Genomic DNA, 17,935 nt, shown 5'->3' with positions numbered 1-17,935 from the left:
CTCTTTTCATTTTCTTGTTCTTTCTGTGAGATGCTTTCTACTTTGTCCTACAACTCGCTAATCCTATCCTTTGCCTCATCTATCCTACTTTTGAAACTTTCTACTGTGATCTTTAATTCGGAAATTGTATTCTTCATTTCCTCTTGTCCCTTGCTGATATTTTTTATTTTCTTTTTCATGTCGATGTAGTTTGCAGAGAGATCATTGTAGTTCCCCTGTAGTGTCTGATAGCTCATTGTGAGCTCTTTGAACTTCATAATAACAAGTGCTTTGAATTCACTATCTGATAGTTGATTAGCCTTTATTTAATCTAACATTCTTTCTGAAGTTTCTGCTTTTTCTTTCATTTGGGGGATTATTTCCTTGTCTTCCCATTGTTTGAGACTCTTCTTGTTAGTCTCAGCTTCTAAAATTGATCTATTCTGACACCCTGGGTTTATGGTATGAACTTCTGTGGTGTGATACCTGTGAAGTTCAGTGGTGCAGACTCCAACAGGTATCTTGATGTTCTCCATCTCCACCTACTCTCAAGCTGTTCCTCAGGCTGGTCCCCCCACTGGTCACCTACCACTGCTGAGTGTGCCGGCTCAATTAGCCGACTTCTCCAGTGCCCAGATCCATTGCTACAGCAGCGGCACAGGGGCTGATAATGTCCTGGCTCCAGTAGCTGATTCCTCCGGTGCCCAGGCCTGTCACAGGGGTTTGGAGTGTCCGGCTCCCATAGCTGACTTCCCAGCGCCCAGGCCTGTCTCTGTTGTTGCTGCACAGGGGCCTCCAGTGTCCCGGCTACCTACCTGACTCTCTGGCGTCCAGTCCTGTTGCTATGGTGATGGCATGGGGGCTAAGAATGTCCTGGCTCCAGTAGCTGATTCCTCTTGCATCCAGGACCATCACAGGGGCTTGGAGTGTCCGGTTCTCGTACCTGACTCCCAGACTCCCAGGCCTGTTGCTATGGTGGCGGCACAGGGCCGCGTGTGTCACAGCTCTCGTAGCTGACTCTGCCGCTCTCTGGTGTTTCAGTGTTGGTCACAATCTCTGGTATTTTAATTTCATAAATGGTGGGTAACTGATGGTTTATTGTGCTGTTTCTCTATACATCTGCCAGGATTTTCACCCATGAGTACAGGAGCTAGAATTTGCTCCATTCTACTCTGTCGCCATCTTCCTAGCATCCCCTCTTCCCTACTTTCAATCTTACTTGATTTAAATTATAATAGAGAAAAGTATTTTCTGTGTTGACCTAGAATTTTTTATAACTAAAGAACATTTATTTATTTTGCACTAAGACTTTATCTTAGGACATAAGTAAATGTGTCACCACCCTCCCACCCAACTTGAAGGAGGGTTAGTACAGTGAGTCTTATAAAGCAGATATGAATATTAACTGACAAGGAAAAACCCTTCAAAATTATCATAACAATGTTTACGTAAAAAGAAGAAAGAAAAAATAGGGGGTTGATGGGAGTTTCAAATTGAACAAAATCCTCACACTTCATCTAACACATTCAATCCTGACTAGAGTGTACCAAAATGGAAAAAGGATTACTATAATATAAAACTTCCACTACAGATTGCTGTACACACTTGTGTTCCAAGCCCACTCCCAATGCCTAATCCTTCCAGCACAATTATTTCCCTGGCCTGCTGGTGAAGAAGCAAGTAGATCTTCTCTTTAATCCAGTCTTTGTGATAGGGCTGGTAGATCTGGGTATCAGCTTGGTAAATAAGACAGCTGAGGTCTGCCAGATCATCAGTAAAATCAAACACCTGGCTGATATCATATCTGATATAGGGGCTGTTGGACTTCATTTTCTTCAGATGTTCTTCATACCTTTTACAAATGCCTTCCATGCATTCATTCACTGATTCATAGTCAGCATAAGTTCTGCCTTCTGTCCTCTTTGTAGGCTGTACCAGTAAAATGTGAGGCATTTTGCCAAACTCTCTCACTGTAGCCCATTGCCAACACCATCACCTCACATGAGCTTAACCACAATGTGGCCAACAACCAACCCCATGTAGGTCAGATGAGCCACCTGTCCTAGAATTTTTAAATATTACCACTAGCATTTAGATCACACCCATGTGAGTTTGCAAGACAGTGACCAGGCTTACCAAATAGAAAATTAGGCCCATTCATCACTGAAGAGCATAGGTTTATACTTTCGTCCCTTTGAACTGATTCTTACACAAGAGTACACCTGCTGCATTTACCAGGATCCTTTGGTACACTCACCCTGTCAGGGAGAGGGTAAATGCAAAGGTCTTAAAAATAAATAGGCCTTAAAAAGAGGTCCTGGACAACTAAATGTTGTCCCACTCATTCTTTTTCTCCCTCCCACTCATCCTTTGTGGTGCTAGGCTCATAACTGGCATTGGAGACCCAGCAAACAGAACCAAGCATCTATCTCTAATCTAGTAGGGGGGATCAGAGATGGAAGCTGTGGCAGGCCTTCTTTTTTGGAGGAGTGTTGCAGGCCAAGGGTTCAAGGACACTGCTTCCTATCTGCAGATGGATGATACAGGCAGGCCCAGCAGGGGAAGGCTGGGTGGCAGGTGCCAAGCCTGGAAAGCATGCACCAAGCCCGGGGAGCATGTGCCATTCAGGGTGATGGGATTCTCTATTTGGGGAGATGGGGCCCTTCATTCAGGAATATGAGGTAGCTATTTAGGGAGATGGGGTGTCCAGTAGTTTTCCATACCTTTGGGATTCTGAGAATCTTATGTGAAAATAGCGAAGGCCAGGGCCTAATCGAGGATCCTGTGATACGAAGATAACTTACTTTTATACAATAGCTAATTCTTTAACTAAACATCCAAAGATGATTTCTCTTAGCAGGGCCCTGATAATTGCTACAAAATGATAGCTCGTGGCAAGAAGCCCAGGGCCCACGGAAACCCCCCAACTCCCAGTGCAGGTTTCTGAGAACTGAGAACCGTGGATCCAGGGAGTGTAAGCAGCTACTACAGAACACAGTGGGGGTGGCAGTAATGGGGACCAGGAAGGTCAGCTTACTGTGGGACATGGGCTTAGTGCCAAGATTAGGGGTTGCGAGTGGACCCAGAGCACCATATGCCTTAGCAGGTATGTGCCAGGGCTTAGATTCCCTAATTAGGGTAAAAACACTGTCTCTGAGGTGGGTTATAGGCAAGTGAATCACAAAGAACCATAGGCCCTGAGAAGATGAATAGCTGTGGATAAGTGACGGGTGGAGATGTCCTCCACAATGGACATGGCTATGAAGGACAGGCCCTTGGGTAGTTTCTTATAAAGAGCAGAGGTCTCTTGGCCCAAATCAGTGCTCCTTCTTGGGACAAAAAGAAGGAGCCCTCTTCTCCTCAAAGGCTGAATGAGTTACCAGGACCTGAGATCAAAGGTTACCAAAATAGCCTGGGCCAGAAAGGATGTGGTCACCTATAATGAACAGGGTAGGTGGAAGCCAAGGCCAGACTGCACCTGCAGTCTCGGACCTTGCGGTGACTCACAAACTCTTCAGGTGTTCCTGAGGTGAGCCAGCAGAAAGGAGGAGGGTAAAGCCCTAGACTGATGGTTTGGAAAATCCATTCTTCATAATGACGAGGAATATGTCTTACTTTATCGGCCTTGATTTTCAGTGAAGGGAGAATAGTTATTGGCAGTTACTGGGAAGAATATTTTCTTAATGTTAAAAAGTATAAGAAAGGAATGTTATCTTGAATATATTAATTAATATGGCTACTATTTTGTTTCAAGTTTTCAGGCATTTGTGATTTTTTTTACCAAGAGAAAATAACCAAATTTAATACATACATATGTATGGGAACCCCACATACTTGAAAACACCAGAGAACCCACATGCAGGAGAGGTTCAGAGACAGAAAGAGGTGTGAGGTATATAAAACATCCTGAGCTAGGGGTGAGGTAAGGTGCACTAGGGATTTCAAAGGGTCCTTGCAGGATGAAAAGAAGAGCAGACCTTTAGCAAACAGAAATTTGCCTTGCCCTACAGATAATAGTGAAAGGGACAGGCCAAAGTTTCTCCTGAGCCTGAAGCTACAATTGCCTTTAGCTCAAAGTAATCTGCGTACCTCAGAGGCACATCTTTAGGTATCTCATTCTGAACCCCCATAGTTCCCGTACCTGAAACTTCCTTGGACTTCACATTCCAAAAAGAAGCCTGATAGACCATTCTATTATTAAGCCAGTCTCAGTCTTGAGAGAAAAGTTAAGCTTGCTTCAACAGCTGTGTTTCATTTCAGGAGGTGGTGATGCCTGTGGGCTCCCAAAGTTAAGTCTATGGAGCAAACAACCAAGTATTCAATAGGAAGTGAAGGGATCAAAGTTTTGCCATCCTGAAGCTGCCTTTTGGGGATATTGATTTTAAGTTGTTTATTAAGGAACAGAGCTCAGAAGTAAACATTCACCCTCTCCCTCTTTCCTGCCCCCAAAATTCAGGAGAAAACAATTTCAGGAAAAAGGTCATAGGATATTCTCCTTAGCTTAAACCAAATTAAATATGTTAAAAAAGAGGGCTTCAGGCAGTGGTCTGTTGGATAGATACACCCTGTGTCCCACTGCTTCTTAGTTGCCTAGCAAAGATTTTCCTTTCATATATGTTTTGTTCTTCCTTAACTACCTGTAAACCAGCCACTCTCACTTATGAAATCTAAGTCACATCTCACTTCTTCGCCTCAAAATGTCCTATGTATTCAAATTTGCCTCACTGTCTTTGGAATTTTCATGTACTTATCATGCCTATGTGGATTCCATGTGTACATTCACTAAACTTTGATTTTCTCCTGCTAATCTCTCTCAGTTAATTTGATAATTAGCCTGGTGTAAGGACTTAGACAGTGGGAAAAAAATTAATATATTTTTTAGTGTCCACAGAGGTATCTCTATAGAAACAAAAGAAAAACGAAGGTTACCATTATTCTAGTTTTTGAATTTTGAAGGCATGCATCAAAAAGATTTCAAGATGTTTGTCTTCAATCATCTTCAGATAGAGTCAAGGCTAGCTAGATTCTCCTGGTATGCAGTTTGAAAATCTGTGGTGATCCTTCTATAGAAGGCATGGAGTTTGTGGATAGATGAGCTTTTGTGATTTCTCTGCAGTCCCCATCATGGAATCCCAACTTAGCTTGCATGACCTTGGGAAAGAGGCAGTTTTAGTTCCAAATAATTCCAAGTTAATGAATAGTGAAATGAAAATGTTAGTTTGGAGGGTTCAGCCAAATATTTAAGAAAACTAGAGAAATTCAGGATGCAGTCTACCTTATAGGTACAAAATTTAAAAACAAAGACAACAAATGACACTACAAGCTCACATCCCCACAAATATTGTTGGGGCTAAAAAGTATTAATACTTTTCTTCCCACCTTCTAAGTTCTTCCAGCTAAGCCAATAATCAAAATTAAGAAACAGATAAACAGGAGTAAATAAAAGTTTTAATACATGTGCATGGGGAATTTATATAAATATGACAATGCCAAAAATAGTGAGACAGAAAAAAGGAATCCTCAGAAAGAATCTAAATGAAATAGAGGCAACTCAACTATCAAATATTGAGTCCAAAGCAGTGGTTATCAGGAAACTCAATGAGCTCACAGTGAATTACCAGAAAATACAGGGAAACTACAATGAACTCATTGCAAAGTATATCAACATGAAAAAGGAAATAGAAACTGTCAACAAGGGCTAAGAGAAAATGAAGAATACAATTTCTGAATTGTAGAACACAGTAGAAGGAATCAAAAGAAGGCTAGATGAATCAGAAGATCAGATCAGTGAGCTGAAGGACAAAGTATAAAAAAAACACCCAGAAAGAGCAAGAAAAGGAAAAGAGTTTCAGAAAGAATGAAGAGGGATTAAGAGACATACAACACAATATGAAACATAATAATATCCAAATAATAGGGATACCAGAAGGAGAAGACAAAGAAAAAAGGATAGAAAACCTATTTGAAAAAGTAACGATGAAAAACTTCCATAATTTGATGAGAGAAAAAGTCACACAAATCTAGGAAACACAGAGTCCCGATCATGAGCAACCCAAAGAGGCCCACTTCAAGATGCATCATAATAAAAATAGCAAAATTCCAAGACAAAGAGAGAATCTTAAAGACACCAAGGAACAAACAGGAAGTAACATACAAGGGAACCCCGATAAGGTTAGCAACTGACTTCTCAATGGAAATGCTCCAAGCCAGAAGAGAATGGCAAGAAATATTCCAGGTAGTGAGAACCACAGGCCTGAAACCAAGGCTACTTTATCAGCAAGGCTCTCAATCAATATACAAGGCCAAATAAGAACCTTCCCAGACAAAAGAAGTCTAAAAGAATAGACCTTCTCAAACTAGCTCTGCAAGAGATGCTAAAGGGACTGACTGCTTTAAGGAAAGGAGAGAAAGAGAGAAAGAGAGAGAGAGAGAGAGAGAGAGAGAGAGAGAGGAACTCGGGTACGAAAATGGCAATGAATAAGTACCTATCAATAATAACCTTAAATGTAACTGGACTAAATGCTCCAATCAAAAGACATAGAATAGCTGAATGGATAAGAAAGCATGACCCACACATATGCTGCTACAGGAGACCCACCTCAGGACAAAAGTCCTATACAGACTGAAAGTGAAGGGCTAGAAACAAATTTCCCAAGCAAACAGACAGGGGGAAAAAAAGCTGGGGTAGCGATACTCATATCAGACAAAATAGATTGAAAAAAAAAAGGGCCATAAAGAGATACCCAGAAAGTAACTTCATAATACTCAAGGGAAGAATCCATCAAGAAGACATAAACATTATAAATATATACGCACCAACATAAGAGCACACAAATATATAATGAAAATCTCAGAGGACTTCAAGAAAGATATTGACAGCAACACAATTTTACTAGGAAATTTTAACACTCCACTGTCAAAATTAGAAAGATTTCCCAAACAAAATATCAACAAAGATATTGAGGCATTGAACAATGCCTTAGATGAAAAGAATTAACTGATATATATATATATATATCAGTCTCTCTGATATATATATCAGAGATATCTCTCTCTCTCTCTCTCTCTTTTTTATATATATATATATATATATATAGAGAGAGAGAGAGAGAGAGAGAGAGAGAGAGAGAGCCTTTTATTCCAAAGAAGAAAAACACACATTCTTCTCAAATGCTTATGAACGTTTTTAAGGATAGACCACATGATAGGACACAAAATAAAGCTCAACAAACTCAAAAAAAATTGAAATCATATCAAGCATCTTCTCTGACCACAAGGGACTGAAACTAGAAACCAACCTCAAGTAAAAAACTTGAAAACACTCAAACTCAGGGAGATTGGTTAACATGCTATTAAACAATGAAGGGGTCAAGAATGAGATTAGGGAAGAAATCAAAAAGTTTCTGAAAACAAATGAAAATTAACTCACAACAATTCAGAATTTATGGGACACAGCAAAGGCAGTCCTGAGAGGGAAGTTTATAGCAATACAGGCCTGCCTAAGGAAGATAGAAACATTTCAAACAAATGACCTAACCCTACACCTGCAAGAACTCGAGTAAGAACAAGAAAGACAGCCCAGAGCAAGCAGAAGAAAGAAATAACCAAGATCAGAGCAGAATCAAATGACATAGAGAATAAAAGCACAATTCTAGGAGCTGGTTAGCAGGAGCTGGTTCTTTGAAAAGGTAAATAAAATTGAAAAGCATCTAAGTAGGCTCATCAAAAGAGAGAGAGAGAGGAACTAAATAAACACAATCAGAAATGAAAGAGGAGAGATTACAACTGATACCACAGAGAGGACTCCCGCCAAGATGGAGGCATAAGTGGAGACACCTTGCTTTCTCACACAACCAAGTTTAGAGTCAACTAAATATTAGCAACAGAAAACACAGCCAGAACACAGAAAATTGAACTTTTTGGAAGTCTGATAACAACAAATTCTTCAGCCTGAACAGTAAGAGGGGCGAAACCAGCAGCTGGCAGAGCGGGGTTGCACAGAAAAACTTGGTCAGATGGACCCAGATGCGTGGAACCCAGGCACAGGATCGCAAGGGGTGGATCTAGTGAGTGACCCAGCTAGCGACCGCGGGGAACCAGTGAGGGAACAGGGCCGAGATTTGACTGTGGTCACTCATTCTTGCGCAGATAGACCAGCTAGGGAGTGGGTGGTGAGACAGGACTGAGCGGGTCCCAGTGGCCAGCAGCAGAGGGCGCTGCCATTTCCCTGCTCTGACCCCGCCTCCACATACAGCATCATAACCCAGCGACCTGAGTGGCCCTGCCTTGATGAACCACCTAAGTCTTGGCTGCTCACCCAGTGGTGAGAAACAGCACAGGGGGTAGCCATTTCCCCACTCTGACCACGCCCCCACATACAGCATCACAAACCAGCGACCTGGGAGTCCAAGGCTCCGCTTCTCATACTTAGGGCACAAACAGACCAAAAATGGCTCAAGAAGATCTCAAAGCCCCAGAGCCTATAAATCTAAGTGATAAAGAAATAGCAAAACTCTCAGACGCACAGTTTAAAACACTGGTGATCAGGATGCTCACAGATCTGGTTGATTACAGCCACAAATTAGAGAAACATATGAAGGTGAAACTAATTGAAATGAATGGAATTGAACAGGAAACCAATAGCAATGAAAAGGAAACTGGGACTAAAATCAATGGAGTGGACCAGAAGAAAGCAAATAATGGCCGAACAGAAAAGAGTCAAGAAGCAAGAATTCAAAAAAATGAGGACAGGCTTATGAAACTCCAGGACATCTTTAAATGCTCCAACATCTGAATTATAGGGGTACCAGAAGGGGGAAAGGAACAGCCACCAGTGGAAAACTTATTTAAACAAATAATAAAGGAGAATTTCCCCAATCTGGCAAAGGAAATAGACTTCCAGGAAATCCAGGAAGCTCAGAGAGTCCCAAAGAAGTTGGACCCAAGAAGAAACACACCAAGGCACATCATAATTACATTAGCCAAGATTAAAAGAAAGGGGAGAATCCTAGAAGCAGCAAGAGATAAGGGGACAGTCACCTACAAAGGAGTTCCCATCAGACTGTCAGCTGATTTCTCAAAAGAGACCTTACAGGCAAGAAGGGGCTGGAAAGAAGTATTCCAAGTCATGAAATCCAAAGACCTACATCCAAGATTGATCTATCTAGCAAAGCTTTAATTTAGAGTGGAAGGATAGATAAAGTGCTTCTCAGATAAGATCAAATTCAAGGAGTTCATCATCACCAAGCCCTTATTATATGAAATGTTAAAGGGACTTATCTAAGAAAAAGAAGTTGAAAAAACATGAACAGTGAAAGTACAGCAAACTCACAGTTATTAACAACCACACCTAAAACAAAAGCAAACTAAAAGGACAGCTAGATCAGGAGTGGAAACATAGAAATGAAGATCTCAAGGAGGGTTAGCAACAGGGGAATGGGAGGAGGAGAAGGGGGGAGAAGGTACAGAAAATAAGTAGCATAGACAGTAGATAGAAAATAGAAGGGGGGCAAGAATAGTATGGGAAATATAGAATCTAAAGAACTTGCGACACATGGTCATAAACTAAAGGGGGGTAATGGTGGGGACAGCGGGTAGGGTGGAGGGGAGTGAAGATGGAATAGAACAACTGTAATGGCATAAACAATAAAAAATAAAATAAAATGTAAAAAAACCCACAAAAGATTGTAAGAAATTACTCCAAAGATGCATGCCAAGAAATTTCAAAAACTAGGTGAAATGGACAAATTTCTAGAAAAATATAGTCTTCCAAAACTCAATGAAGAAGAAGTAGAAAGCCTGAGCAGACCAATAACAGCAGATGAAATTGAAGCAGTAATCAAAAAACCCCAGACACACAAAAGTCCTGGACCTGAAGGTTTCACAGAAGAATTCTGCAAAGCAATAAAGAAAAAACCTGCCCTTATTCTTCACAGATTATTACAAAAAATCTAAAATAATGGAAGAATCCCAAACTCTGTTTACGAAGCCAATATCATCCTAATCCCAAAGCAAGATAAAGATACAACAAAGAAAGAAAACCTCAGGCCAACATCACTGATGAACATACACGCTAAAGTCCTCAACAAAATATTGGCAAACTGCATCCAACAATACATTAAAAAGATCATACACCATGACCAAGTGAGATTCATCCCAGGGATGCAAGGATGGTAAAATATTTGCAAGTAAATAAATGTAATACATCACATAAACAAAAGCAAAGACAAAAATCACATGATCACATCAATAGATGCAGAAAAATCATCTGATAAGGTACAGCACCCATTTATGATCAAAACACTTAGCAAAGTGAAAATAGAGGGAGTATTTCTCAATATATTAAAGGCCATATATGAGAGACCTATAACCAACATCATACTCAATGGGCAAAAACTAAAAGCTTTTCCATTAAGACCAGGAAGAAGAAGAGATTGTCCACTTTCACCACTTATATTCAAGATAGTATTGGAAGTTTTAGCCACAGTGATCAGACAAGAAAAGGAAATAAAAGGTATCCAAATTGGAAAGGAAGAAACAAAACTGTCAGTGTTTGCAGATGACATAATACTGTACATAGAGAATCCTATAGACTTCTCCAAGACACTGCTCAACCTCATAAACAAATTTGGCAAAACAGAGGGATACAAAGTCAATACCCAGAAATCAAAGGCATTTTTGTATATGAACAATGAAACAGCAGAAGCAGAAATCAAGGAAAAAATTCCATTTCAAATAGCAAAAATAAAAATAAAATATTTGATAATAAACCTAACCAAGAAGGTAAAAGACCTATATGCAGAAAACTACACAACACTGAAGAAGGAAATCTAGGAAGACACATACAAATGTAAACATATACCATGTTCATTGATTGGAGGAATTTGATGATTATTGGAATGATCATCAAAATGTACATACCACCCAAAGCAATTTACAGATTCAATACAATACCTATTAAAGTACCAAAGGCATATTTCACAGACATAGAACAAACACTTGAAAAAGTTATATGGAATCATAAAGGGCCCCAGATAGCTACTACTATTTTGAGAAAGAAGAGTAAAGTAGGAGGGATCACAATACCTGATACCAAACTGCATTACAAGGCCACTGTAGTCAAAACAGCCTGGTACTGACATTAAAACAGGCACATAGACCAGTGGAACAGAATAGAGAGCCCAGAAATGAACCCCAGTCTCAATGGTAAATTAATATTGAACAAAGTGGGCAGGAACATAAAATGGAGTGAAAATAGCCTCTTCAACAAATGGTGTTGGGAGAACTGGACAGCTACGTACAAAAAAATGATACTGGAGCACCAACTTACACCATACACAAAAATAAATTCAAGGTGTATAAAAGATTTAAATATAAACTGTGACACCATTGAAGTCCTAGAGGAGAATGTTTGGCAGAAAAATCTCAGATATTTCATGAAGCAACATTTCCACTGATATGTCCCCTAGAGCAAGGGACAGAAAGGAAATAATAAACAAATGGGATCTCCTCAAAATAAAAAGTTTCTGCATGACTAAAGAAAACAGTATTAAAATAAAAAGAACCCACTGTATGGGAAAGATTATTTGCCAATGATACCTCAGACAAAAACTTAATTTCCAAAATATATCAAGAACGCACAGGACTTTAAGAAGACAAGCAACCCAAGTAAAAAGCGGGCAAAGGACTTGAAGAGACACTTCTCCAAGGAGGACATACAGAGGATACAGAGACACATGAAAAAATTTTCAGTATCACTAGGTATCAGAGAGATGCAAATAAAACCACACTGAGATACCACTTTACACCAGTCAGAATGGCTATCATAAACAAAGCAACAAACAACAAGTGTTGAAGAGGTTTTGAAGCAAAAGGAACCCTAGTGCGCTATTGGTGGGATTGCAGACTGATACAACCACTATGGAAAACAGTATGGAATTTCCTCAGATAACTAAAAATGGATCTGCCTTTTGACCCAGCAATTTCACTGCTAGGATTATATTCTAATAACCCTGAAATACCAATCTAAAAGAACCTATGCACCCAATGTTCATAGCAGCACAATTTACAATAGCCAAGTGTTGGAAGCAACCTAGGTGCCCATCAGTCAATTAATGGATCCGAAAACTATGGTACATTTACACAATGGAATTCTATGCAGCAGAAAGAAAGAAGGAGCTCCTACCCTTTGCAACAGCATGGACGGAGCTAGAAAACATTATGATGAGTGAAATAAGCCAAGCATTGAAAGACAAATACCATATGATCTCACCTTTAACAGGAACCTAAGTAACAAAACAAACAAGCAAGCAAAATGTAACCAAACACTGAAATAGAGGACAGGCTGACAGGGACCAGGGGGGAGAGGGGAGGGAATTTCAGGGGAAAGGGGGAAGAAGGGTTTACAGGAACAAGTATATAGGACACATGGACAAAAACTAAGAGGGGTGGAAGTAGGAGGGAGGTTGGCAGCCCTGGGGGGGGGGTGAGCTCTGATGGGAGCAAAAGACAGAAAACTGTAGTTGAACAACAATTAAAACAAATAAATTATAAAAAAATGGAACCTAAACAACAAAACAAACAAACAAGCAAAGTATAACGAAAGATGCTGACATACAGAACAGGCTGACAGTGACCAGAGGGGAGAGGAGAGGATATTTCAGGAGAAAAGGGAAAGGCTTTGCAGGAACTACTATAGAGGACTCATGGACAGAAAAGGGGGGGTGGATATGGGAGGGAGGTAGAGAGGGCTGGGGAGGTAAGCTGGGCTGGGAATAAAGGCAGAAAACTACTTGAACAACAATTAAAATAAAAAACAGAAACAAAAAACAGTCAGACAAAAATTGAGTATATAAGATGTTTTGGAGCAAAGGAGAAAAGGGAACAATAGGGTACTACATTCAAGAAGTAAGAATGGGCAATTTATAGGTAATTGAGAAAGAGCAGAACATACATAGCAGGAATTTTCTTGTTAGTCAACTCAGAAACAGTGAGATACAGGGGGTACCTAGCTGGCAGGCTTAAAGTCTTCCTGGTAGGGTGAAGATTCTTCAGGTCATCAAACTATAGCTTCCTTTCTAAGGCAGATTTCTCTAGCTAACTCTCTTAGGAAGAAAGTGGGGAGGGTCAAATGTTCTCCTTGAGTCTTGTTTCTTAATTAATAGCTTAAAATCAATATCACAAAGAACAGCTTCAGTGTGGCAAAATTTTGGGTTCCTTTAGTCCTACCTTTGAACTTTTTTTAAAAAATTAATTTATTTTTTTAAATTGATTATGCTGTTACAGTTGTTCTATTCCCCCCTTCATTCCCCTCCACCCTGCCCCCCCAACCCCACCATTACCCCCCTTTAGTTTATGTCCATGTGTCTCAAGTCCTTTAGGTTCTATATTTCCCATGCTATTCTTGCCCCTCCCATCTATTTTCTATCTACTGTCTATGCTACTTATTTTCTGTACCTTCTCCCCCCATCTCCTCCTCCCACTCCCCTGTTGCTAACCCTCCTTGAGATCTTCATTTCTATATTTCCACTCCTGATCTAGCTGTTCTTTTAGTTTGCTTTCGTTTTAGGTGTGGTTCTTAATAACTGTGAGTTTGTTGTTCTTTCACTGTTCATGTTTCTTTAACTTCTTTTTCTTAGATAAGTCCCTTTAACATTTCATATAATAAGGGCTTGGTGATGATGAACTCCTTGAATTTGGTCTTATCTGAGAAGCACCTTATCTGTCCTTCCATTCTAAATGAAAGTTTTGCTGGATAGAGCAATCTTGGTTGTAGGTCTTTAGATTTCATGATTTGGAATATTTCTTTCCAGCCCCTTCTTGCCTGTAAGGTCTCTTTTGAGAAATCTGCTGACAGTCTGATGGGGACTCCTTTGTAGGTGATTGTCCCTTTAGCTCTTGCTGCTTCTAGGATTCTCTCCTTCATTTTAATTTTGGCTAATGTAATTATGATATGCCTTGGTGTGTTTCTTCTTGAGTCCAATTTTTTTGGTACTCTCTGGGCTTCTTGGATTTCTTGGAAGTCTATTTCCTTTGCCAGATGGGGAAATTTTCTTTTATTATTTGTTCAAATAGTTTTTCCACTGGTGGTTGTGTCTTTCCCCCTTCTGGTACCCCTATAATTCGGATATTGGAGCGTTTAAAGATGTCCTGGAGGTTCCTAACGCCATTTCCCCGCTCTGACCACGCCCCCACATACAGCATCACAACCCAGCGACCTGGGAGTCCAAGGCGCAGTTTCTCACATTTAAAGGGCCAGAACAGACCAAAAATGTCGCAGGGAGACCTCAAAGCCCCAGAGATAAATCTAAGCGATGAAGAAATAGCAAAACTCTCAGACGCACAGTTTAAAACACTGGTCATCAGCTTCCTCACAGATCTGGTTGATTATAGCCACAAATTAGAGAAACATATGAAGGCTAAATTAAGGGAAATGAATGGAATTCCACAGGAAACCCATAGAGATGAACTTTTAAATAAGTCTTACATTTCAGAAGTTAATTGGTAGGCTGATTCATATTTCATTTAGTTTTGAGAATAAATCAGTTCAGTTAATGTGTTGAGCCTCATTTCAAAAGGCAATGATCAGGTAGAATCAGATAGGAAGAAAAATTTAAATGCTTCAATACTGCTTACAGACTTCCACCAAGATAAAAACATAGGTGGAAGCACTGTGCCTTCTCACACAACCAAGTTTAAAAACAACAAAGTTTTAGCAACAAAAACACAGCAAAACCACAGAAAATTGAACTATACAGAAGTCTGACAACAACAAACCCTTCAGCCAAACCAGTAAGAGGAGCAGAGCCAGCAGCAGAGTGGGGTCGGGCAGGAAAAATCCACCAGACCGACCAGGGCACACAACCCAGGCACACCTGCAGCCGCGGGCGGATCCCAGGTGTGGAGTAGTGGGCAGACCCACTGAGGGCGCAAGGCGGTGGACTCACTGAGGGCTGACCATGGTCACACATTCACGTGCAGATAAACCGGTGAAAGATCCAGCAGTGAGACAGACTGTGCAGGCCTCAGTGGTGGGAAGCAGCAGAGGGGACCACTATTGTCCCTCTCTGACCCCATCTGCACATACAGCATCACAAACCAGCGACCTAAGTGGCCCCGCCCTGGTGAACACTTAAGGCTCCACTGCTCATACCTAACAGGCATGAACAGATCAAAACATGGCTCAAGAACAACTCAGAGCCCCAGAGCCGATAAATCTAAGTGATGAAGAAATAGCCAAACTTTTGGATGCACAGTTCAAAACACTGGTGATCAGGATGCTCACAGACCTGGTTGATTATAGTCACAAATTAGAGGAACATATGAAGGCTAAACTAATTGAAATGAATGGAAATGCACGGGAAACCAATAGTAATGGAAAGGAAACTGGGACTCAAATCAAAGGATTCAAAAAAATGAGGAGAGTCTTAGGAACTTTCAAGACATCTTTAAATGTTCCAACATTCAAATTATAGGGGTACCAGAAGGGGAAGAGGAACAGTCATTAGTGGAAAACTTATTTGAACAAATAGTAAAGGAGAATTTCCCCAATCTGGCAAAGGAAATAGACTTCCAGGAAATCCAGGAAGCTCAGAGACAGTCCCAAAGAAGTTGGACCCAAGAAGAAACACACCAAGGCACATCAGAATTGTATTAGTCAAGATTAAAATGAAGGAGAGAATTCTAGAAGCAGCAAGAGATAAGGGGACAGTCACCTACAAAGGAGTTCCCATCAAACTGTCAGCTGATTTCTCAAAAGAGACCTTACAGGCAAGAAGGGGCTGGAAAGAAGTATTCTAAGTCATGAAATCCAAAGACCTACATCCAAGATTGATCTATCCAGCAAAGCTTTCATTTAGAGTGGAAGGATAGATAAAGTGTTTCTCAGATAAGGTCAAATTCAAGGAGTTCATCATCACCAAGCCCTTATTATATGAAATGTTTAAGGGACTTACCTAAGAAAAAGAAGATAAGAAAAGATGAACTGTGTAAGGACAGCAAACTCAGTTATTAACAACCACACCTAAAACAAAAGCAAAGTAAGAGGACAGTTAGATCAGGAGCAGAACCATAGAAATGAAGATCACATGGAGGGTTAGCAAGAGGGGAGTGGGAGAAGGAGAAGGGGAGAGAAGGTACAGAAAATAAGTAGCATAGATGGTAGGTGGAAAAGTGATGGGGGGGAGGGCAAGAATAGTATGGGAAATATAGAATCTAAAGAACTTGAGACACGTGGTCATAAACTAAAGGGGGTGATGGTGAGGGAGGGGATGTGCAGGGTGGAGGGGAATGAAGGGGGGAATAGAATAACTGTAATGGCATAATCAATAAAATATATTTTTAAAAAGTAAAAAAAAAGATTTCTCTTTATAAACCTTCTACGACTTCCTTCATCCCTTTTAGTTTGCTTCTTCTTAACTCATTCAGAAATATTCAACTTCGGGACAAAAATATTTTCTTTCAACTTCTCCAAGTAGTATCTTTATTCCTTTTACTTTATATTACCAAAAAGATACAGTTTTTTTCCCATCTTAACAAGAATTCTTAACTCAGAAACTCTAATTTCTAGTGAAAAATAAGTAATTAATATTCTATCATTATCAAATACATGTATAATTTTTAAAGAAACATATATTTTAATAAATTACAAGACATTTATTAATAGATACAATTTATCTTTTAGTATATCTGTAGTAAGAAGCCAAAAGTAGGTAAACTTAGGTTAATCTAATAATGTTTCAGAATTATATTTTATTTTGAAATATCTAGATATTCAGGAATTTTCATAATTTCCCCTCTGGTTACTTAACCTGGTAAAACTCTAAGTTTTAAGTTACCAAAAGATTTTTGGAAAACTATGTTTAAGTATGGACAGGGTCTGGCAGAAGTAACACTTGCCTGACTGTGGTTGGTAGAGTATGTGAATGTCTCACTCACATGAGATGGACAGCAATTTGAACATTTCACCTAAAATGTCATATGGTGTGCTGGAGTGTCATATTGTTATATTACAGATTACATGCTTATGGCTCTGGAATAACAGATTTTGTAATAAAAAGGGGCATTATTTGTTCTGAACTCTGTATATGTGTGTGTATATGCATGTGTATACACACACATACACATGCTTATCTATGTTATGTATATCATATTATATATTATATACATGCATGTGTTTTATATTCATATACTATATCACATATCATATACTATATATTATGCAACATATACCATGTCTTGTATATCATATAATAATTATTGAAAAGTTTTATCTAAAACCTTTTATTTTAGTTATAATTTATTAATCCTTATTAACTATTAGATTTCTTTTTTTAATTTTTTATTGATTATGCTGTTACAGTTGTTCTATTCCCCCTTTATTCCCCTCCACCCTACCCCCCATCCCCACCATCACCCCCTCTTTAGTTTATGACCATGTGTCTCAAGTCCTTTAGATTCTATATTTCCCATGCTATTCTTGCCCCCCTTCTATTTTCTATCTACTGTCTATGCTACTTATTTTCTGTACCTTCTCCCCCCTTCTCCTCCACCCACTCCCCTGTTGCTAACCCTCCTTGAGATCTTCATTTCTATATTTCCACTCCTGATCTAGCTGTCCTTTTAGTTTGCTTTCATTTTAGGTGTGGTTCTTAATAACTGTGAGTTTGTTGTCCTTTCACTGTTCATGTTTCTTTAACTTCTTTTTCTTAGATAAGTCCCTTTAACATTTCATATAATAAGGGCTTGGTGATGATGAACTCCTTGAATTTGATCTTATCTGAGAAGCACCTTATCTGTCCTTCCATTTTAAATGAAAGTTTTGCTGGATAGAGCAATCTTGGTTGTAGGTCTTTAGATTTCATGACTTGGAATACCTCTTTCCAGCCCCTTCTTGCCTGTAAGGTCTCTTTTGAGAAATCAGCTGACAGTCTGATGGGGACTCCTTTGTAGGTGACTG

The 17,935-nt window shown here is 39.7% G+C and overlaps 1 protein-coding gene across 1 annotated transcript; it reads right to left on the bottom strand.

Annotated features, from left to right (window-relative positions):
- Positions 1-591: 591 nt before the first annotated feature.
- On the bottom strand, positions 592-1,932 carry LOC128626984 (enhancer of rudimentary homolog). The gene is made up of 2 exons (XM_053662640.1): positions 1,602-1,932; positions 592-689 (listed from the first exon to the last, which is right to left on the bottom strand). The coding sequence occupies exons 1-2, from the start codon at positions 1,930-1,932 to the stop codon at positions 592-594; spliced, it is 429 nt and encodes a 142-aa protein (XP_053518615.1).
- Between the last annotated feature and the right edge of the window lie 16,003 nt (positions 1,933-17,935).

This window comes from Artibeus jamaicensis, unplaced genomic scaffold (assembly GCF_021234435.1).
Source record: "Artibeus jamaicensis isolate MK-2021 breed Jamaican fruit bat unplaced genomic scaffold, CSHL_Jam_final contig_264, whole genome shotgun sequence".
Classification (NCBI taxonomy): domain Eukaryota; kingdom Metazoa; phylum Chordata; class Mammalia; order Chiroptera; family Phyllostomidae; genus Artibeus; species Artibeus jamaicensis.
Note: the sequence above shows the minus strand (reverse complement) of the source record. Positions and strands in the feature narration are given on the sequence as shown.